Source organism: Oxyura jamaicensis, chromosome 2, assembly GCF_011077185.1.
Source record: "Oxyura jamaicensis isolate SHBP4307 breed ruddy duck chromosome 2, BPBGC_Ojam_1.0, whole genome shotgun sequence".
Lineage (NCBI taxonomy): Eukaryota > Metazoa > Chordata > Aves > Anseriformes > Anatidae > Oxyura > Oxyura jamaicensis.
The window spans coordinates 5,078,164-5,093,985 of NC_048894.1; the positions used below are offsets into that span (position 1 = coordinate 5,078,164).

The following is a 15,822-nucleotide window of genomic DNA, read 5'->3' on the forward strand; positions in this document are numbered from 1 at the left end:
TTGGGGAGGAGGAAGGGGAAGGGGGGGGGGTAGGGGAGGGAAGGAGTTAAATAAATGTAACTAAAGGGAAATAAGGAATCAAAATTGAAAGGTTAAAAAAAAAAAGTTAAAATGAAAATAAAATTTAAAACAAAATTTAAATAAAAAATTAATACTAAATTCTGGGAGACTCTCAGGTGAAAAGCTAAAATGCAGGTAAGTGAAAACTGAAAATCAGAACTAATGAATGAAATGAAAGAAGGCAGGAATAAAAGAGCCCGCCCCAAGCCTTCTGCCGTGGTCTAACACCAGGCCAATGTGACCACGGAGACAGGGAGCGCACGCGTGGTGGTGGCCCCTATTTCAGGCCAAGGCCCCAGCCCCGCTGCTCAGCAGCACCCGAGGAAGGGATGGCAGCGGAGGACGGGCACGCGCTCAGCAGACACAACACCACACTGGAGCCTTTTTCCAATGGAAGGAAAACGTTTCTCTGGGATACACACAGTGACACCGCACGGCAAGCGGGGACACGGCCCCAGCAGGGCCGCCCCGCTCCCCCGGGGTGCTCTGGGCAAAATAAAATATACATATATAAAAAAAAAAAAAAACAACAACAAAAAGGAAATTTACATGGCATAATATTACATTCTCTTCTAGTTTTCATTTTGTACATCAGAACACTGCGAGGGTTTAAAAAAAAAAAAAAACACAAAGGCAAAGGCACCTGAGGAGCGAGTCGCACTCACACGCGTGCACTCACACGCAGCCCTGCACGCACACCCCTGTACACACACACACCCCCCTGTACACACACACACACCCCCCTGTACACACACACACACCCCTGTACACACACAAACACCCCCCTGTACACACACAAACACCCCCCTGTACACACACAAACACACTCACCCATGAGCCAGGGGGCCAGGCTGTCCCAGGGAGGCTTTTTGGGGTGCTCTGTGGGGCTGCCGAGGCCCCAGGGAGTGTTCGTTGCGGAGGGTCCCCCGCAGCCTCCCCCAGCGCTCGGGCAGCACGGCTGGGCCCCACTTTTGTTCTTGAGTCTTTGGAGAAAATAACAGCTCACATCCACCCCTAAGGGGTGAAACATCAAAGCTGAACAGGTTGGGTGAAAGGGGAGAAAACAGCATCAAAACATTTTTAGCTTTACCGAACCACCCTTTGTTCGTCTCTTCTGACAACCCCTTATTCGCCAACACGTTTGTTTGTTTTTTAATCCATCCTCTAGAACTAACCAGAGCGATGCATTTGGTCCTATTCACAGAATAAAATTCTTTTCTTTCCCCTAGAGGAAGGAGGGGACAGCCCGGAGAGCCGTCATCCATCGCCCTGGTGGCCAGGCGCAAAGCTTGGGTAGGTGCCGGCCTCCGCAGCCCCGTGGACACATTTACAGGGAACCCTTCCAGCTATTTAATTTGCCCAAACAGCCCCAGTCTTTCCTTAACTGAAATAATTCTCCGTTTTGCCTCTCTCTCTGGAGCTGCAGCCAAGGAAATGCTCCCCGTGCCGCCGCAGCACGACTCGATCTCTTCTGCCCGGAAGAATTCAAGGATGTGCAAAGTCACACACAGCCCCGTTCTCCATTTCCCCTTCGCTCCAAGCAACGCTTTTCGTTTTCAATGAACAAATTAAAATAAAATAAAGCTGCGTTTGACACGCTGGCCTGAAGCTTTCCCAATTTCTCCTACAACTCCCAGAATATTGCAGAAGGAAGCCCGGCTGCACGCGATCTACGCAGCCCTGCGGCCCCAGGCTGCGGCTTCATGCTCGTGCAGTCCCGCAGGTCCTCTCTGCCCGATTTTAGGGACTGGGCCGGGTCTCATGCAGAGGCCCGGCTGTGCTCCTCCCGCGGCTCCACACGCACACGCACGCACGCACACAAAGGCAAGACATCTGCATAAATGCGCCCGACTCCCTGCTAGGCGCCAAGTCGGGCGTCAGTCCGCGATTGTAACCGCTTAAGGCACAGAAGAGGAGCGAACGCCGCCCCTCTGGCGAGGCTGCCTGGCGTTGCCACCTCCCAAGGGTTCCCGTCCCCTCGTGAACGGGGACACCGGGTCCCCCCCAACTCCGCGGTCTGAGGATCATCTCCAGCTGGGCCGAAGCCTGGCGCTTGTTCCTCTGCGGGGAGCGGTGATGGGCACCGAGCATCTCATTCCTCCGCTGGTCCCGGGGACGAGGAGGGTGCTCGCCCCGAACCCGGCGCTCCAGGGAACCCCTCGTCCCCAGTTCTCGGCGGTGGCCTCCATCTCCAGCCTCCAACGGTCCCGAGCGTGCCTCCAAAAATCCCACAATCCCGAGCTGGTGACGAGCAAGAAGGGACCCGGGGGGCCACCAGCAGGATGAGCCCGGGGCTGAGGTGTGAACCGCAGGGTGCAAAAAGGGCCGCGGGGCTGGCGGCCACCACTTCCCCCCTGTCCCACCGGCGTTTCCCCAACCCGCCGCCCTGGGCTCAGAGCCCGCAGTTGACGAAGGGGTGCCTCAGCAGGTCCTCGGCCGTCGGCCTCCGCTTCTCCTCCACGAAGATCTGCTTGAGGAAGTTGCGGCAGGAGTTGGAGACGCCGTCGGGGAGCTGGGGGTTGGTGGGCTGCGTGGCGATCTTAAAAATCGCCGCCATGGCTTCGAACTCCGCCCACGGCGGCTTCTCCGTTAACATCTCCACCACGGTGCAGGCCACGCTCCTGCAACGATGGCAAGCAGGCGGGGTGAGACAGCACGTAAGGGACTTCCACTCCCACCAGTGAGAGCAGACTTGGGAGTTTTGTCCTAAAACTGGTGGCTTTTCTGCTAAGGGCTCCTCAGGCTTCCTCCCCGGCAGGGCACTGACTGAGGGACTGCTCCTGGCTTGCCCTGCTCCCCTGGGCACTCACCTCCCATTTCCAACCTTTGCATCCTTGGCACCTTCCTAATGCTAGCTATAGTTGTTGCTCCCGCTACGGCTTCCCAAAGGGCTCGTTAGATTTAGGGGGGGTTCGATTCTGTTCCTTACCACACGTCAGCTTTCCTTCCGTAGCCTTCTCCGCTGATAACCTCTGGGCTCATCCAGTACGGCGTTCCCGTGACAGATTTAATCCCGGTCCCAGACATGCAGATGGTCTGGATACGTTTGCTGGCCCCAAAATCTCCAAGTTTCACATTTCCAGCGGAGTCTCTCAAAATATTGGCACCTGGTGTCAAAAAGCAACAACAAGAACACCGAGCGATGAAACAACAAGCTGAACTGAGCAGCTATAGCAAGGAGAGCAAGAGGAGAGGCAAAGAGTTGGGCGGGAGGGAGCCCAAAGGGCCTTGCTGGGGCTGGACTCAGCACTACATCAAATCCTCCTCTCCTAGGCAGCTGCTCTCCAGGAGAGCAGATTCCCACCACCTCTCCCGGACAGTCTCACTCAGCAGGTTTCCAAAAAGTGAGCGGTGAATGGGAGACGATGAATTATCCTCCGCTTCCAACGACAGCAGAACAGAGCTTCAGGTCCCTCCCATCACCTGCTAGTTCAAGATTTTCATGGGTCAAGAGGCAAAGCCGGGGCAAAAATAACTTAAATACCAGATACCTGCCCTACGTTTTGCACAGGAATTATACTGGGGCACGGTGAGGCTAGGCTGAAGACACCTAAGCAAGCGGGAAGCTTCCCTGCGTTACCTACTCACCTTTAATGTCCCTGTGGACAATCATATTGCTGTGCAAGTAGAAGACTCCCTGCAAGATCTGCCTGGTGTACTTCCGAGTGACGTTCTCCGTCAGAGCACCGTATGCTTTTAGCTGGTCCTTTATTGAACCCTGTCGAGAGGAAACATCGTGCAGCAACCGTAAGGACCGGCAGAACCAGGTGCATCATGTCACCGTGACCTTATAAACCTTCCTGACCACCAGATTTCTCAGCTCAAAAAGAAACCCCAACCCACTCTGCTGTAGATAAACAAGATAAACGTCTGCTAAGAGCTGAACGGAGCAAGGATTTGAGTCCAGGGGAAAAAAGAGGTACGGCCTCTGCCAGCTATCCGTGCTACCCTCTGCCAACAGCACAGATCTTGTTCCCCCTCTAGTGGCTAGACTTCACCAACAGCTCATGGACAAGGAGCACGTTGATGAAGAGCTTCCAATCAAGCAAGAGGATGCTCTCCACTAGTTCTTCGTGGTTGCCAGTCTTCTGTGAAGCCTTTCCCCCAGTTTCTTTTGGGGCTGGTGGCAATCCTGTGGTTGGGGATCTCCTTTCCCTTTCACGGTGTTGCTGAAGTAAGCTGGGATGCTCTGAAGTTACCCCCTCCTGCACCGTGTATGCAAGGTGTCCTCCCTCACCCTCAGCTCTGCCAGCTTCCTTATCCTGGCCTCCCTCACCCTGACCCAGGGTGATCAAACGTGAACCCAAAGAAGGGCAAACAGGGTCTTCAGGACTTGTGGTCAAATGGACCGTTCTGGTTTCCAAGCATAAACTGAAAAAAAGGAGGTGAATGGTGCAGGGTACAACAGGAAATACACAGCTTTTTCACAGGGGTGATCGTCAGAATGCCAGGCTGATGGTGCACCCGAGCTTTGCCCCCTGAAGATTTTACCAAGCTAGCTGTGTGTCGTCAGAAACCTGGCCACATCCAGCAGTTTGGAGCTGCCCTTCTGCAAGGTTTGGGAGCTCGATCATTTCCACTGCCATTGGAAACCAAAGCCCTGGGCTGCTTTTGTGAAATAAGCCATCCCCGTGGCGCTCAAGTCAATCTGTATTTGGTCAGAGCTCTGGTTTATCGCAAAGAAAACAAACATTCAACTTCCAGCCTTGCTGGACGCTGCCCCAGCATCAAACGTTGGTTTCCTGGCTGCTAACAAACAGCAGAGCGCTGCAGAACGAGCAGCAAGGGTACTGCTGAGGCTTCTGGGCTTTACTCTTCGGGGTCTGCGCCTTGTCGTAAGGCCTGAAAGTGATATGCCTGCCCCTGGGGACAGAGGCAGGACGGTGCTCGGAAGGGGCTCGAATGCATGAAGCCCACCTGATTGCTCATGTTCAAGTCGTTTCAGGAGAGCCTGCAGAACATTTATTAATGACCTCAATTATTTGGGACCAGCTGACTTCCCAGTCCCCTCTGACCTTACAAACAAGGCCTCAGCAAACAAGGATTTATTCTTCCACGAGCTAGGGAATGAATCCAGCTGGGCAGGCAGGACGTAGCAGAGCAGCTCATCCAGCAATGCCAGCAGTTGTGCTGGTTTATACCAAGCAGTGACTTTGTCTCGCTGTCTCTGATGTAACCTGCGTCCTTGCAAACGGAGGAGATGTTCAACTAACGCGTGGGTGTTCTCCAACCCCTGCCTAGCCTCCCTCAGAGCTTCCTTTTCCCTGGAGCTATTTCACCCCATGTCAGCAAAAACGCAAACTTAATCCCCTCCGGTTAGATTGGATCGTGCTACCAACTAAAGGTTCGGTCCTGAGCAGGAGAAGGCGTACCAGTGAGTAACGCTGGTTTTAATACACACGTGCTGAAAGCCAGCAATAATTGGTGACAGCTGTGGGTGGACAGTTGTACTATTAACTTGTCCTGGAGGGATTTGTAATAAACACTTAAGGATGGGCTCGGGCCACAGTGTTTGGAGTCAGATCTGGACCACGTCCCACATTCACCGCGTTGAGATTGCAGACTGTGAACACACCCTTCCCCAGGATCCAAACCTGAGACCTGGCTTCCAGGCTTCTGATTCGACCCACTGCAAGTTGAGGGGCTTGACCATGACACCTGACTCGATCTAAGCTTCCCCAAGTCCCGGGGATGCTGAGATGCAGTGGTTTGCTTTGGCTCATCAGATATAGTGAAGCTTGGCTGTCAAGTTTAACCCCAGATCCAAATTTCATCAAAATCCAGAGCAGGGTAGGTCTGTTCTCCATAGCTCATGACAATCTTTAGCAGGAATTGCACTTACCCCTGGCATGTATTCAACAAAGATAGACAGCTTCCTCTCCTCAGGATCCCGCAAACACCCATAGTACTGCACTATCCTGTCGTGACGGAGAGTCTTCAGCAGCTGAATCTCGCACTCCAAAGCATTCACCTCCTGCAACAGGACAGACATACTGCGTGAGAAAAGACAATGGTTACATATGCCTCTCCGAAACACGAATATTACCCCAATGTTGCTCAACACTGAACAGTTTTCATAGCACCTGCGAAGCTGCCTACCCGGGCATCAGCCATGTAAGGCGCAGAAATGAGGAGTGCTGTCCTGAGGAACTGGCAGGCAGGTGGGATACGCAAGGACTTGGCCTGTGGACGTGCCACAAAAGCCATCAGGGACCATTCCAAAGAGGGCGAACCCAACAGTCTGCATGCGTTGCCTTCCATCAGGGACGCAGACTCCTCCACCACCTCTTCCCTCAGCCTCCAGCCCACAGCCCCACAGCGTGCTCCAGAGCGCGGTGCTGCCCCCACACTCACTTTACTTGTCTCTTGACTGTCAGGGTCAAACGGCACCTGCTTCACCGACAGCTCTCGGCCAGTGTCAGCGTCATAGCAGAGGTAAACTTCCCCAAAAGCTCCTCTTCCAAGCAGCTTCCCCAACCTCCAGTTCACTGGTGCCTGCAGAGCTACAGAAAAGAGGAGGGCTGAGAAAAGAGCACAGCAGGGAGATTCCAGCATCAGGGTCCGGCTGACCCTACAAAATGCACACCAGGCCTGCAATGATCTCACCAGGGAGGGCAGTAAGCTGCCCTCTCCCAGGGGCACCACGTCAAAACTGCTTTAATTGCATGAGAGCTACTGGTATGTGCGTGAAGATCTCTTCCTTTATGCTCTGCGTTACTATAAAGCAGAAACAAGTCGCAGCAAAGTCACGTTTCTTTAGAGTCCTTCCTCCAGAAACTGCTTTCTTGGGTAACGCTGAACTTTCCTCTGCTATGGGAGGGTTAGCAGGACATAGAATGGCTGAGCAGCTGCCCAGGCAGGGAACAGCAAGGAGTTTTATCTCACTAGTTGTTCCTAGGTTGAGATTCATCACTGAACGGGCCCAGAACGCACCAATTCACAGAATCACAGAATAGTCTAGGCTGGAAGAGACCTTCTACAGAGAATTTCTACAGCATGCCCAGCCCTGCAATACCAGGGCAACCTGCAAGACCATCGTTGGCTGCTGGGGTGACAGCAACCTCAGACGAGAAAGGGGGCCTCCAGACACATTTGTTCCCACATCCCAAGTCTCCTGGAAGCCTCTGCTGGGCGAGCACGTAAGTCCAACGCAGAACTCAGCACGTTATGAACACCAGCTGACTCTGTAAGCACTCTTTTCTCAAGGCCAATGTAAGGTACAGGTAAAATTCCTCACTGAAATGTGAGTGAGTGCAGTGTGCCACGTGTTGGGGCTGCAAGCAGAGTTCATTAGTTGCTTAATTGATGCCCCAAACTCAGTAGGTCACAGTAACTTGATTTCGTGTCGAAACCCAAACGCGCTGAGACCCTGAAGCTTTGATTTACTTACAGTTCCTAGCTTTTGTAGGGGAGGTGCTGAAGACCTGCAGACCTTTCTCACAATTGTTCCACCATTTGGGCCTGTACTCGTCATACTGCAGGGTGCTGAGCTTGCTGTCCCCATTAAAGCTCTTGGTTCGGCTGGAAGGGACCAGCTGGAACAGGTTTTCCTGCGGGAAATAACTCCTGGGGAAAGTCCTCCGGCCTGCAAAAGGGGGAGAAGTTATGGCAAGAACACACACGCCTGCTTGGATCTACCTATCACCGCCTTCTCACATCACTGCTCAGATTCAGCGATGCACCTCCTCAAACTAAACAAAACGAGTTTAACAAAACTGCAGCAAAGCCCTGTGAACGTTTTTAATTCAATTTAAGAGCTGCTAACAGCGGGTAGGATTACATCCAACGTAGGATGTTCCCAGAGAGGATTGCAACAGTTTAATTATGTTAGGTTTTTGTTGGGTTTTAATCACAAATAAACTCTGAACAGGTAGAGATTTACACTTCAAATCATCCCTGGCATCCCCTAAGACCACGACACAAATGACCACACCAGCAGTGCCATGGTGTCAGCGAGAGATGAAGATCGTTCTGGAAGGCTCACTATGCTGTTTGCGGGTCCTTAATGGTTTTTGTTTGTTTTGGTTTTGTTTTTTCCAAGGGAATTTGATCTTTTATTAGAAACCTCTCCCTCCTAAATCCCTGCTGCCCTGGGCGCTGTTACAAGCCTCCTGCACTTCCCACCCCTACTGAGATCGCGGACCGAGCTCTTCCCTCCCCAGCCCTCCGTGGTTTTCTTACCGTCGCTGTAGTCCTTGCGACTCTGGGAGAGGTGGTACTGCCTGGGGAAGGTGCCCCCTTTCCCAAACCTTTCGCAGAACGGGATGTCAAATTCTGAAGGAGGAAAGAACAGACACGTTTCCTGCGTCAGCTCAGCACCAAACGCCCGAAGTGTTTCTTACAGGAAAGCATTCAGGCCTTCGCGCCGAGTTACGGGGATGAACAAGGTCACAGATTGTTCGTTTGCTCAGCCAGGCATTCCCCAAGGCTCGCTGAAATCTGCCCGCAGTCACATACTGAAGGGAACGTAAGGGCTAGACACCCTGCTCTCGGTCTCCCTAAAGCAAACCGAGGTTAACCACCGACTGCAGAGGCTCTGGCCCACGCTGTTCAAAACGAGGCAGGGGATTAACACAGAACGTGTCTGGTTTCCAACACGGACTACTACATGTCTTATCTGCGCGTGGAAAACACAAAAATTAGAGTGGAAACAGATCTGTCGGGCAGGGTCAGGCCCGGATCTACCTAGTGCAAAATCTCCGCTCTGCTATCAGCTATTTGCAGGGAAATGCAGGTATCCAGCACGGGACAACCCCTCCCCACCTCTCAGATGCGACTCCTGGCCTATGAAAGCTGGAGAACAGCTTACACGGTCCGAACTCTTCCACTTACTTGGATTAAATGCTAGGAAGATCGTTTTAGAATATATAAAAGGCATTCAAGAGCAGAGTTTTGATTAGACACGAGATTATGGATGGACGTGAGAGATAAGGATGTATTTTTTAATTAAAAAATGGAGCACAGGAAGCCACGGCTGGTAGCACTGCTTAACGTGAGATGAAAATATCTGTCATTGCCCGCCCCCCCCCATCTTTCACCTCCTGTTTTTCCTCCATCCAGCCCCAATGACACAGCCCGTTCTGATTGTTGTTTGTCTTAGCCTGGGGCCAGCAGCCGCTCCTTGGAGACCCATCCTGGCCGAAGCCTCGCTGCAGCATTATTTCCCCGTGACAGCGAGGCGCGAGAGGAGCCCCTAACGGCCGACATAGGGTCAGCAAGAAAAGCGACAAGGACGGGTCAACGGGTTCTTGGCAAGCCACGTGTGGGCAGCAATGCCGAGTGGCATCACAAGGCAAAACGCCTCCCGCACCACCAGGGAGGTATCAAAACGGCAGTGACACGGGCTGATGGCAGCTTCATCTCTGCAGTTCGGTCTAGAAGTGCTGCCTCTGTCCAGAGGCGTGTTATCATGCTAAGGCTCACTGCCATTTATTCATTTTTAATATGAAAGCCATTACACCATTACAGTTTCCATGACTTAAGCAGCTGTTTGTAAGCGATTAAGCAGTCACCTCTGATCCTTGCAAGTCACCAACACGCTTTGCCTGACACTGCTCGCAGTGTTACACATTCTGCCTCTTACTCCTCCAGGTGGAAGAGGTGGAACTCCCTAGAGAGCTTGGGACTCGGTTTGGCTTTAGAGAACATCCATGTTTGATCACTGCAGGGTATTTTTTGAAGCGTAGCCTAAGCAACGGAGGTGGTTTGCTTGACTGTTTTTAGTTACTTTCCAAGCAGTAACATCTCTCTAGTATCTACTCTCCTCTATCCACTCTCTTTACTACATGTTCCCTGTGCTTCTAAGCAAGGATGAACCTCCAACAGCGCTTACCCATGCAGTCGAGACCGTCTTTGGGATGGCTCTTCCTTCCAGGAACAGGGGTTTGGGTAAAGGGTGGGCTGCAAAGGGAAAAACAAAAATATCTTTTATTATATGGGAAAGGCTGGGGAATGCGTTAGGAGTGATAACATGGAGGAAACACAGGCTCATCAGCAAGACGCACTGATCACCCCAGTCTACCAAACTGAGCTCTCATCCTCAACCTGCACAAAACTGAAGATTGAAGGAGATTGAAGGCTTTTTTTTTTTTTTTTGGGGGGGGGGGGGGGGTCCACAGTTTGTTTTCCTGTGACAAACAGAAGGGATCCTGCAGAAACCAGAGTCACCGGGCTGAAACGAGGCAGCCATGTCTGCACCGTAACACCTATGCCCAAAACAGCACAGAAGGAGGGCTGGAGATTTCTCTTCCTCGATGCCAAGTGCTCATTTGTGCAACTCTGCTTTCTGTGAACACTGCTTAGTTGCTGTGGATGTACACACTGGAGTCAAGCCATCATGCTCGATTCATGAAGGTCTCCTCTTCTCATCATCCCCCACCTTCTTCGTGCAAGAAAAGCTGCACCACCACTGTGCAGTACATCCTCCCAGCACACCGGGAGGGAGTGGGCAGGCTCAAGTTCTTAAAATTGCCAAGAGAGGATGGTAAGGCATTGAGTGGGGACCTCACAGATTTTAACTTCATCCCAGCCTCTGTAAGGGCCGGTGAGCTGATCTGGACAGGATGTTTTTTCCACTCTGTTTGCTTTCCTCTTAATAAAATGGACGTGGTAGCAAAAACTTGCTTTGCAAAGTGCTCCGAAGTCTATTCGTGTCAAAACAGATCACAGCAGGTTTGCCAGGGGGAAGAGGAATGAATTGTGTTACTTTGTCACATCGTTCTGGTCACTGTGCTCTGCCCTCTGTGCAGCAAGGACTCAGCTTTATCTTGTGCAGGATCACAGAATTGCAGCACTTCCTGAGCTGGAAGGGACCCGGGAGGATCATCAGGGCAAAATCCTGACTCCACACAGAGCCACCTGTGTGAAAGTCACACTTCTTCCTTTTTCTGCCTTCAAGAACAGAGCCCTCCTCGTGCCTTTTCCAGCTCTCTAGACCCAATGAGTGAACACAGTCGTGCCACAAAGCCATGCTGCTCTCCTGCAGACATGCCTGACGCTCCTCTCAGTTCACAGTCAAGCGTTACAGCTCGGCTCTGCTCCTTCTGTTGTTATCCCCAGCAAAATCTACACAAAAGCAGAGCTGGGGCACAGAGGCTGGGAGCAAAAGAACCCAGTTTCGATGCGCCCACAACAATGAGCAAATACATGACAGGAAAACACTAAAAGCCACAAAAAGGAAACGGACCTTGATGCTGCTAAGCCATCAACTCAGCGCGGCGCAGACCTGCTGGAACGCAGCCTCGGGGCTGGATGGCAAAAGCAGCAGTGGAAAAAAAAAAAAAAAGAGAACCCTTTGATGAGGATGAAATAAAACCCCACCATATATTGCTTCCCAAAAGGACACTGTGTCTTACACACTGCCTGCCATGCGGAGCAAGCGTCCAGTCGCTTTGCACGTGGGAGCTTGGAGCGGCACTGACTATTGAACTGCCGCCCGCGGTAGTACAACGTGTCCCAGTTGCTTCCTGCCGAGAAGCTAAACTTAGTTGTTGCTCGTCTGGTGTCCTCAGCACCTTGACTGACACAGCTGCGGCTGCTGGCAGCCCCCGGGGGCTGCCAAATTTACAGGGAGTCAGCGGGGAGCAGACAGCACGAGGAGAGGAGGCACGGGGGGGGCTAAGAGCGTGTCGGCCCCGTGAGTGCAGAAAGGCAGAGGGGCAAGAGAGGGATCCGTAGCGGGACCAAGAGCCCAGGATTTGGTTAGGATCTGGTTTTTAGCACTCCAGATGAATTTAGTTTGTTTGGGTGCATCCTCATCCCACCAGGAACTGCAGGGGATACCAGTGCCCCCACTCCTCTCCTGCTGCGGAGGGCAGGCTGTGTTTCTGCCTGTGACAGCGGTGACACGTGTAACTCACCTGTCCACAGACCTGTCCAGAGACTGGCAGCTCCCAGACAGCGACCCGTCGGGGCTGATGAAAGCTTCCAGCATCTGACAATGAAGGAAAAGGGAAAAACCATCAAACAACAGATTATAACTCCCTAAGTCCCATTACTAACAGCAATCTGTAGGATACAGACCTACTGGGCTCCACTGAAACCAGCTGATTTACCCCAGCTGATACCAGCCCCAGCAGGGACAATATCCAGCCTAACCAAAGTTTTCTTCCTAGAGAAAGTTCCTTTATGTTGCCCTCTGGATCAGTATCCTTCCCGATTGTTATTTCAATTGATATTTGCTAGCAGGGAACCCGAGGCAGAGGTAATCAGCACCCTGACATTCAAAGGAGGCAACAGGATTCAACATGCTCGAAGTGTTTGGGGGGCAGAAATTAAGTAAGAAAAAGAAAACAGGACAGAGATGATGTGCCCAAGGCCGAGTGGATATCGTGCAGCACAGCCAGGTGGCTGCGGGCTCCTGACTTCCCCGAGCAGCCCTGGCACACCAGCCCTGCCTCCGTCCCCGGTGCTACGCGAAGCATCACTGGGGCTTTTGGCTGCAGGGACCGGCTTGGCTCTGGCTAGCTCAGTGAGTCAAAAGCTACATTCGTGTTGCTTCCTGGATGAGACATTGTGCTGCCCGGGGTTATTTATAGCCCGTTAGTAACAATAGAGGGTTTGTGTCGAGCGGTGAACCTGGGGGCTATGTGCAGAGCCACGCAGAGCCAGCCCTGGCCGGGAAAAGCCAAGCGATGGGGGTTAAGCATGACACGGAGCCCCCCTTCGCTGGCTCCTCGAGCTCCTTAGGCTCCTCCTTCCCCTCTTTCCACCGCTGTGCCTGTGCTCTACCTACTTCACCGGTTGCCATAACAGCTCACATTGTTTTGGTGGGACGGTCCCAATGGGAAAGCCTGATTTTTCCTCTCCTTCCCAGTTTTTACCCCAAAGCCTCGTGCTTCGGAGCGCAGCTGCCAGACAGGAGCGAGACCCCTGCTGAATCCCCGTCCCCACCTCTGCCAGGGCATCCCCCAAAAGGCAGCAAGCACCTCAAGCAAAAAACCTGTAAGTGTTTTTACAACAGGCACGTATAAAAGCTGCAGTCCGAGGACACCCTGAGGGCCAAGTCCATGCGGGAAAGAGCACGGCTGCTCAACGGGAAGAGGAAAAAAAATATATAAAAACACAAACCCCCCTTTTTTCCTGCGTTTAATTCTCCGGGGCACACATCCACCTCTGGGAGAAGGGCAGCAGGCCACCCACAGCGTGCTGCTGGGGAGAGGCGAGGAGCATCTGGGAGCCTTCACCAGCAGGAGCAGAGCTCAGGCGGTGCCAGCACCACTGACTTACACCCAAGGGGGGCCGCGCAGACCCTCCTCCCGCACGCACACGCGCTCTGTCTTAATCCCACTAAGCGTGGCTGGGAGTCATGTGGAAACAACATAGAGCCAGCTTTTGGCTGCGAGCAGCACGAGATACATCTGCAGGCTGACGCTGCCAAGGCTCACCCGGAGCTGATTTCTTGGTTTATTAATGGCCGTACGGTAAACCAGCAGAAACACGGCTTCGTCATGGCAACGCTGGCACAGCCCGCACCCAAGGACAGAGCTAGTGGGTGCTGCTTGAGCGGGGGAAACGCACGTCTCTGCGGGCAAGACCCTCGGGGGGTGTTGCAGGAGCCGGCTGGAGCGAGGCAGTGCTTAGTGCCCTCCCCAAGTCCCTCCACATCCCTCCTGCACGCTGCCAGTCCCGCAAGTTGCTCCCGTCTTTGCAAAGCTAAGTCGTGCACCCAGCCAGCCCATCTGCCTTCAGCCAGGCGCAGGGAACCACCTGTACCAAGGTCTTTGGAGCTACAACTTGGGCAGAGATGCAAGTGGAGAGGGAGCTGTAAGCTACAAAAATGGAAAAAAAAATGTGGGAGGCAGAGAGAGGGAAAAAAGCAACAATAAAATAACAGTCTGCAGGCAGGGCCAAGGACTGTGAGCAGAGCTCAAGCAGAAACAGCACACGGGAAGCAGCAAGAGCTGCTGACACCCCCAGGCTGTTGCAATCGCAGGCAATCGGTTGCTTGGCACGCTCCTGTCATCCCCAGATCCGGGAAAGCCGCGGCCACCAGGGCCTGGCAGCTGGTTTGCATGTGTGTGCTGGGGCTGTGCTCCTCCAGGGCTACCTGCGGTGCCTGCAGCAGCTGGCTTTTAGGGTTCCTGGAAATCAGGCTCTCTGCTTTTTGAGTACATTAAGGCCAGGGGAAAAAGCTGTCCTGAGTCTCCTGCACAGGAGCCCAGGGGGGATTTAATGGCAAGACCAGTGCTCACAGTGCTCACATGCCTGACGCTGTCCCGGTTTAACCCCCACACCGTGGCCCCGCTTACGTTCTGATCCATGGTCTCGGGGATGAACTCGCCCTCGCTGTTGATGCTGGTGTAGGATCCCTGGCGAGCGATCTGCTGCTGCTCTTCAGGAACGCTGCCCGGGGGTGGAGAGCTCCGGCCAGTGTGCAGAGAGCCTAGGAGAAGGGAAAAGCACGGGTCAAGGAGAGAAGGACTTGCCACATCCGAGTCCTCCCAGTGACCACAGACCTCCTGGAGATGCTGCTGGGTTTGAACTTGTGTGGAAGAGAATGGAGGAACGAGAGAAGCCATAACGCTCACAAATACCCTACAAAGCTTTTGCAACCAGGACAGTTTGTTTCCGCGGGACCACACAACATCCAGTGGACTTGGCTTTCAACCTACTCTGGATCCTAAGATCCTGTGTCCGGGTACTCTGTCGATGCCAGAAAGAAAAAGGCTCCAAGAGTTTTGTTGCAATACAATCAGAAGAACTCGAAGCACAATCCCACCTCCCAGGCTTTGACCTCCAGGCATTTCCTCCCTGGACCACGTCGCTGTCTTGTTCTGCAGTATGGGAAGCAGCCTGTCCGCCCACCTTTGGGTGGGCTCCATGCAGTATCACTCAAACACTTACATGGAAAACGATTTCCACCCAAATACCCACCTCTTCTCCCTCTTTCCCACATGAAAGTGAAGAGAAGAAACCCAGCCCTCAAATCCAAGAGCCACAGGGAGGGGAAAGACCTATGGGATCAACCCTCCTGCCGAGGCAGGGTTATCTCCCCTGCCTGGAGGCTCCACGGCTGCAGGGGGCAGAGCCTCCAGGCCAGGCAGAGCCACGTGGAAATCCCCGGGGCTGTGCTGTGCACCTTGCACGCCGCAGCACAGGAGCAACGGGAGACAGCTCCACAACTTCCTTACACCGATGGCCTGCTCCTCCCTTTTATTCCCCCCCCAAACCCACCCTAACCAATTCCTGGTGCCTGTTCTAGATTTCGGGAGCGTCGCCCTCGCTTGGCCCAGATGCACAGGCTTGGCTTCGCTTGTCATTCTGCAGTCCCTCCTCTCGATCCCCGGGCTGTCATCACTTCACAGCAAGGAACTGCTGACGGAGGTCTGCGCCGCTCCGTGCTGGAGCTTTAACTGGTCAGCATTGTGCAATGCGAGCCTTCACGCAACACAACAAGCTTTTAAGCAGGCTTAAAAAGCCTTTCAAAAAGCACGTGTCCTTCCCTGCACTTCTTACCCACCTCTGCAGCATTTTTGCAAGGTCTTTTAGTTCATCACTCCCAACAAGCTGCCACATTGCGAGGGAAAGGTCTCGGGAACCAGCTTAACCCACCATAAGAAGTCATCACCAATCCATCAGCACAAGGCTTCTGCTGCTATTCTGCATCACGGTTATTGTGCCAGACCGATCTCTGGCATGAATCCATCAGCACGACCAACGCTACAGATCCGAGTCCCCACCTTTCACTCCAGCTGACGCGCCCCAGGAGCTGCTAACGCGAACAACAAGCATCACTCCGACATCTAAGATCACTACATCAGG

General features: G+C 53.1%; 1 protein-coding gene and 1 long non-coding RNA gene across 6 annotated transcripts in view; both read right to left on the reverse strand.

The window, feature by feature from the left end:
* Positions 1-604: 604 nt before the first annotated feature.
* Positions 605-1,915, reverse strand: LOC118161775. 3 transcript variants are annotated; one of them, XR_004748161.1, is made up of 2 exons: positions 874-1,915; positions 605-823 (listed from the first exon to the last, which is right to left on the reverse strand). It is a non-coding gene; the product is annotated as an uncharacterized LOC118161775 (long non-coding RNA). The 3 variants fall into 3 exon arrangements; XR_004748160.1 differs by having other exon boundaries at positions 880-1,914; XR_004748162.1 differs by having other exon boundaries at positions 615-803; positions 880-1,914.
* A 394-nt stretch (positions 1,916-2,309) lies between these two features.
* Positions 2,310-15,822, reverse strand: part of LOC118161773 (mitogen-activated protein kinase kinase kinase 3-like) — a 72,457-nt gene continuing 58,944 nt past the window's right edge. For 2 of the 3 annotated variants that reach the window (XM_035317408.1, XM_035317409.1), the window contains exons 8-17: positions 14,310-14,443; positions 11,919-11,992; positions 9,893-9,960; positions 8,242-8,334; positions 7,451-7,645; positions 6,415-6,563; positions 5,903-6,034; positions 3,649-3,778; positions 2,990-3,167; positions 2,311-2,681 (exon numbers count right to left, since the gene is read on the reverse strand). In XM_035317408.1, the coding sequence (XP_035173299.1) occupies positions 2,453-2,681; positions 2,990-3,167; positions 3,649-3,778; positions 5,903-6,034; positions 6,415-6,563; positions 7,451-7,645; positions 8,242-8,334; positions 9,893-9,960; positions 11,919-11,992; positions 14,310-14,443 (1,382 nt within the window). In that variant the 3' untranslated portion in view covers positions 2,311-2,452. Of the gene's footprint in view, positions 2,682-2,989; positions 3,168-3,648; positions 3,779-5,902; positions 6,035-6,414; positions 6,564-7,450; positions 7,646-8,241; positions 8,335-9,892; positions 9,961-11,918; positions 11,993-14,309; positions 14,444-15,822 lie in introns of all 3 variants that reach the window. The other variant, XM_035317410.1, reaches the window with a different exon arrangement.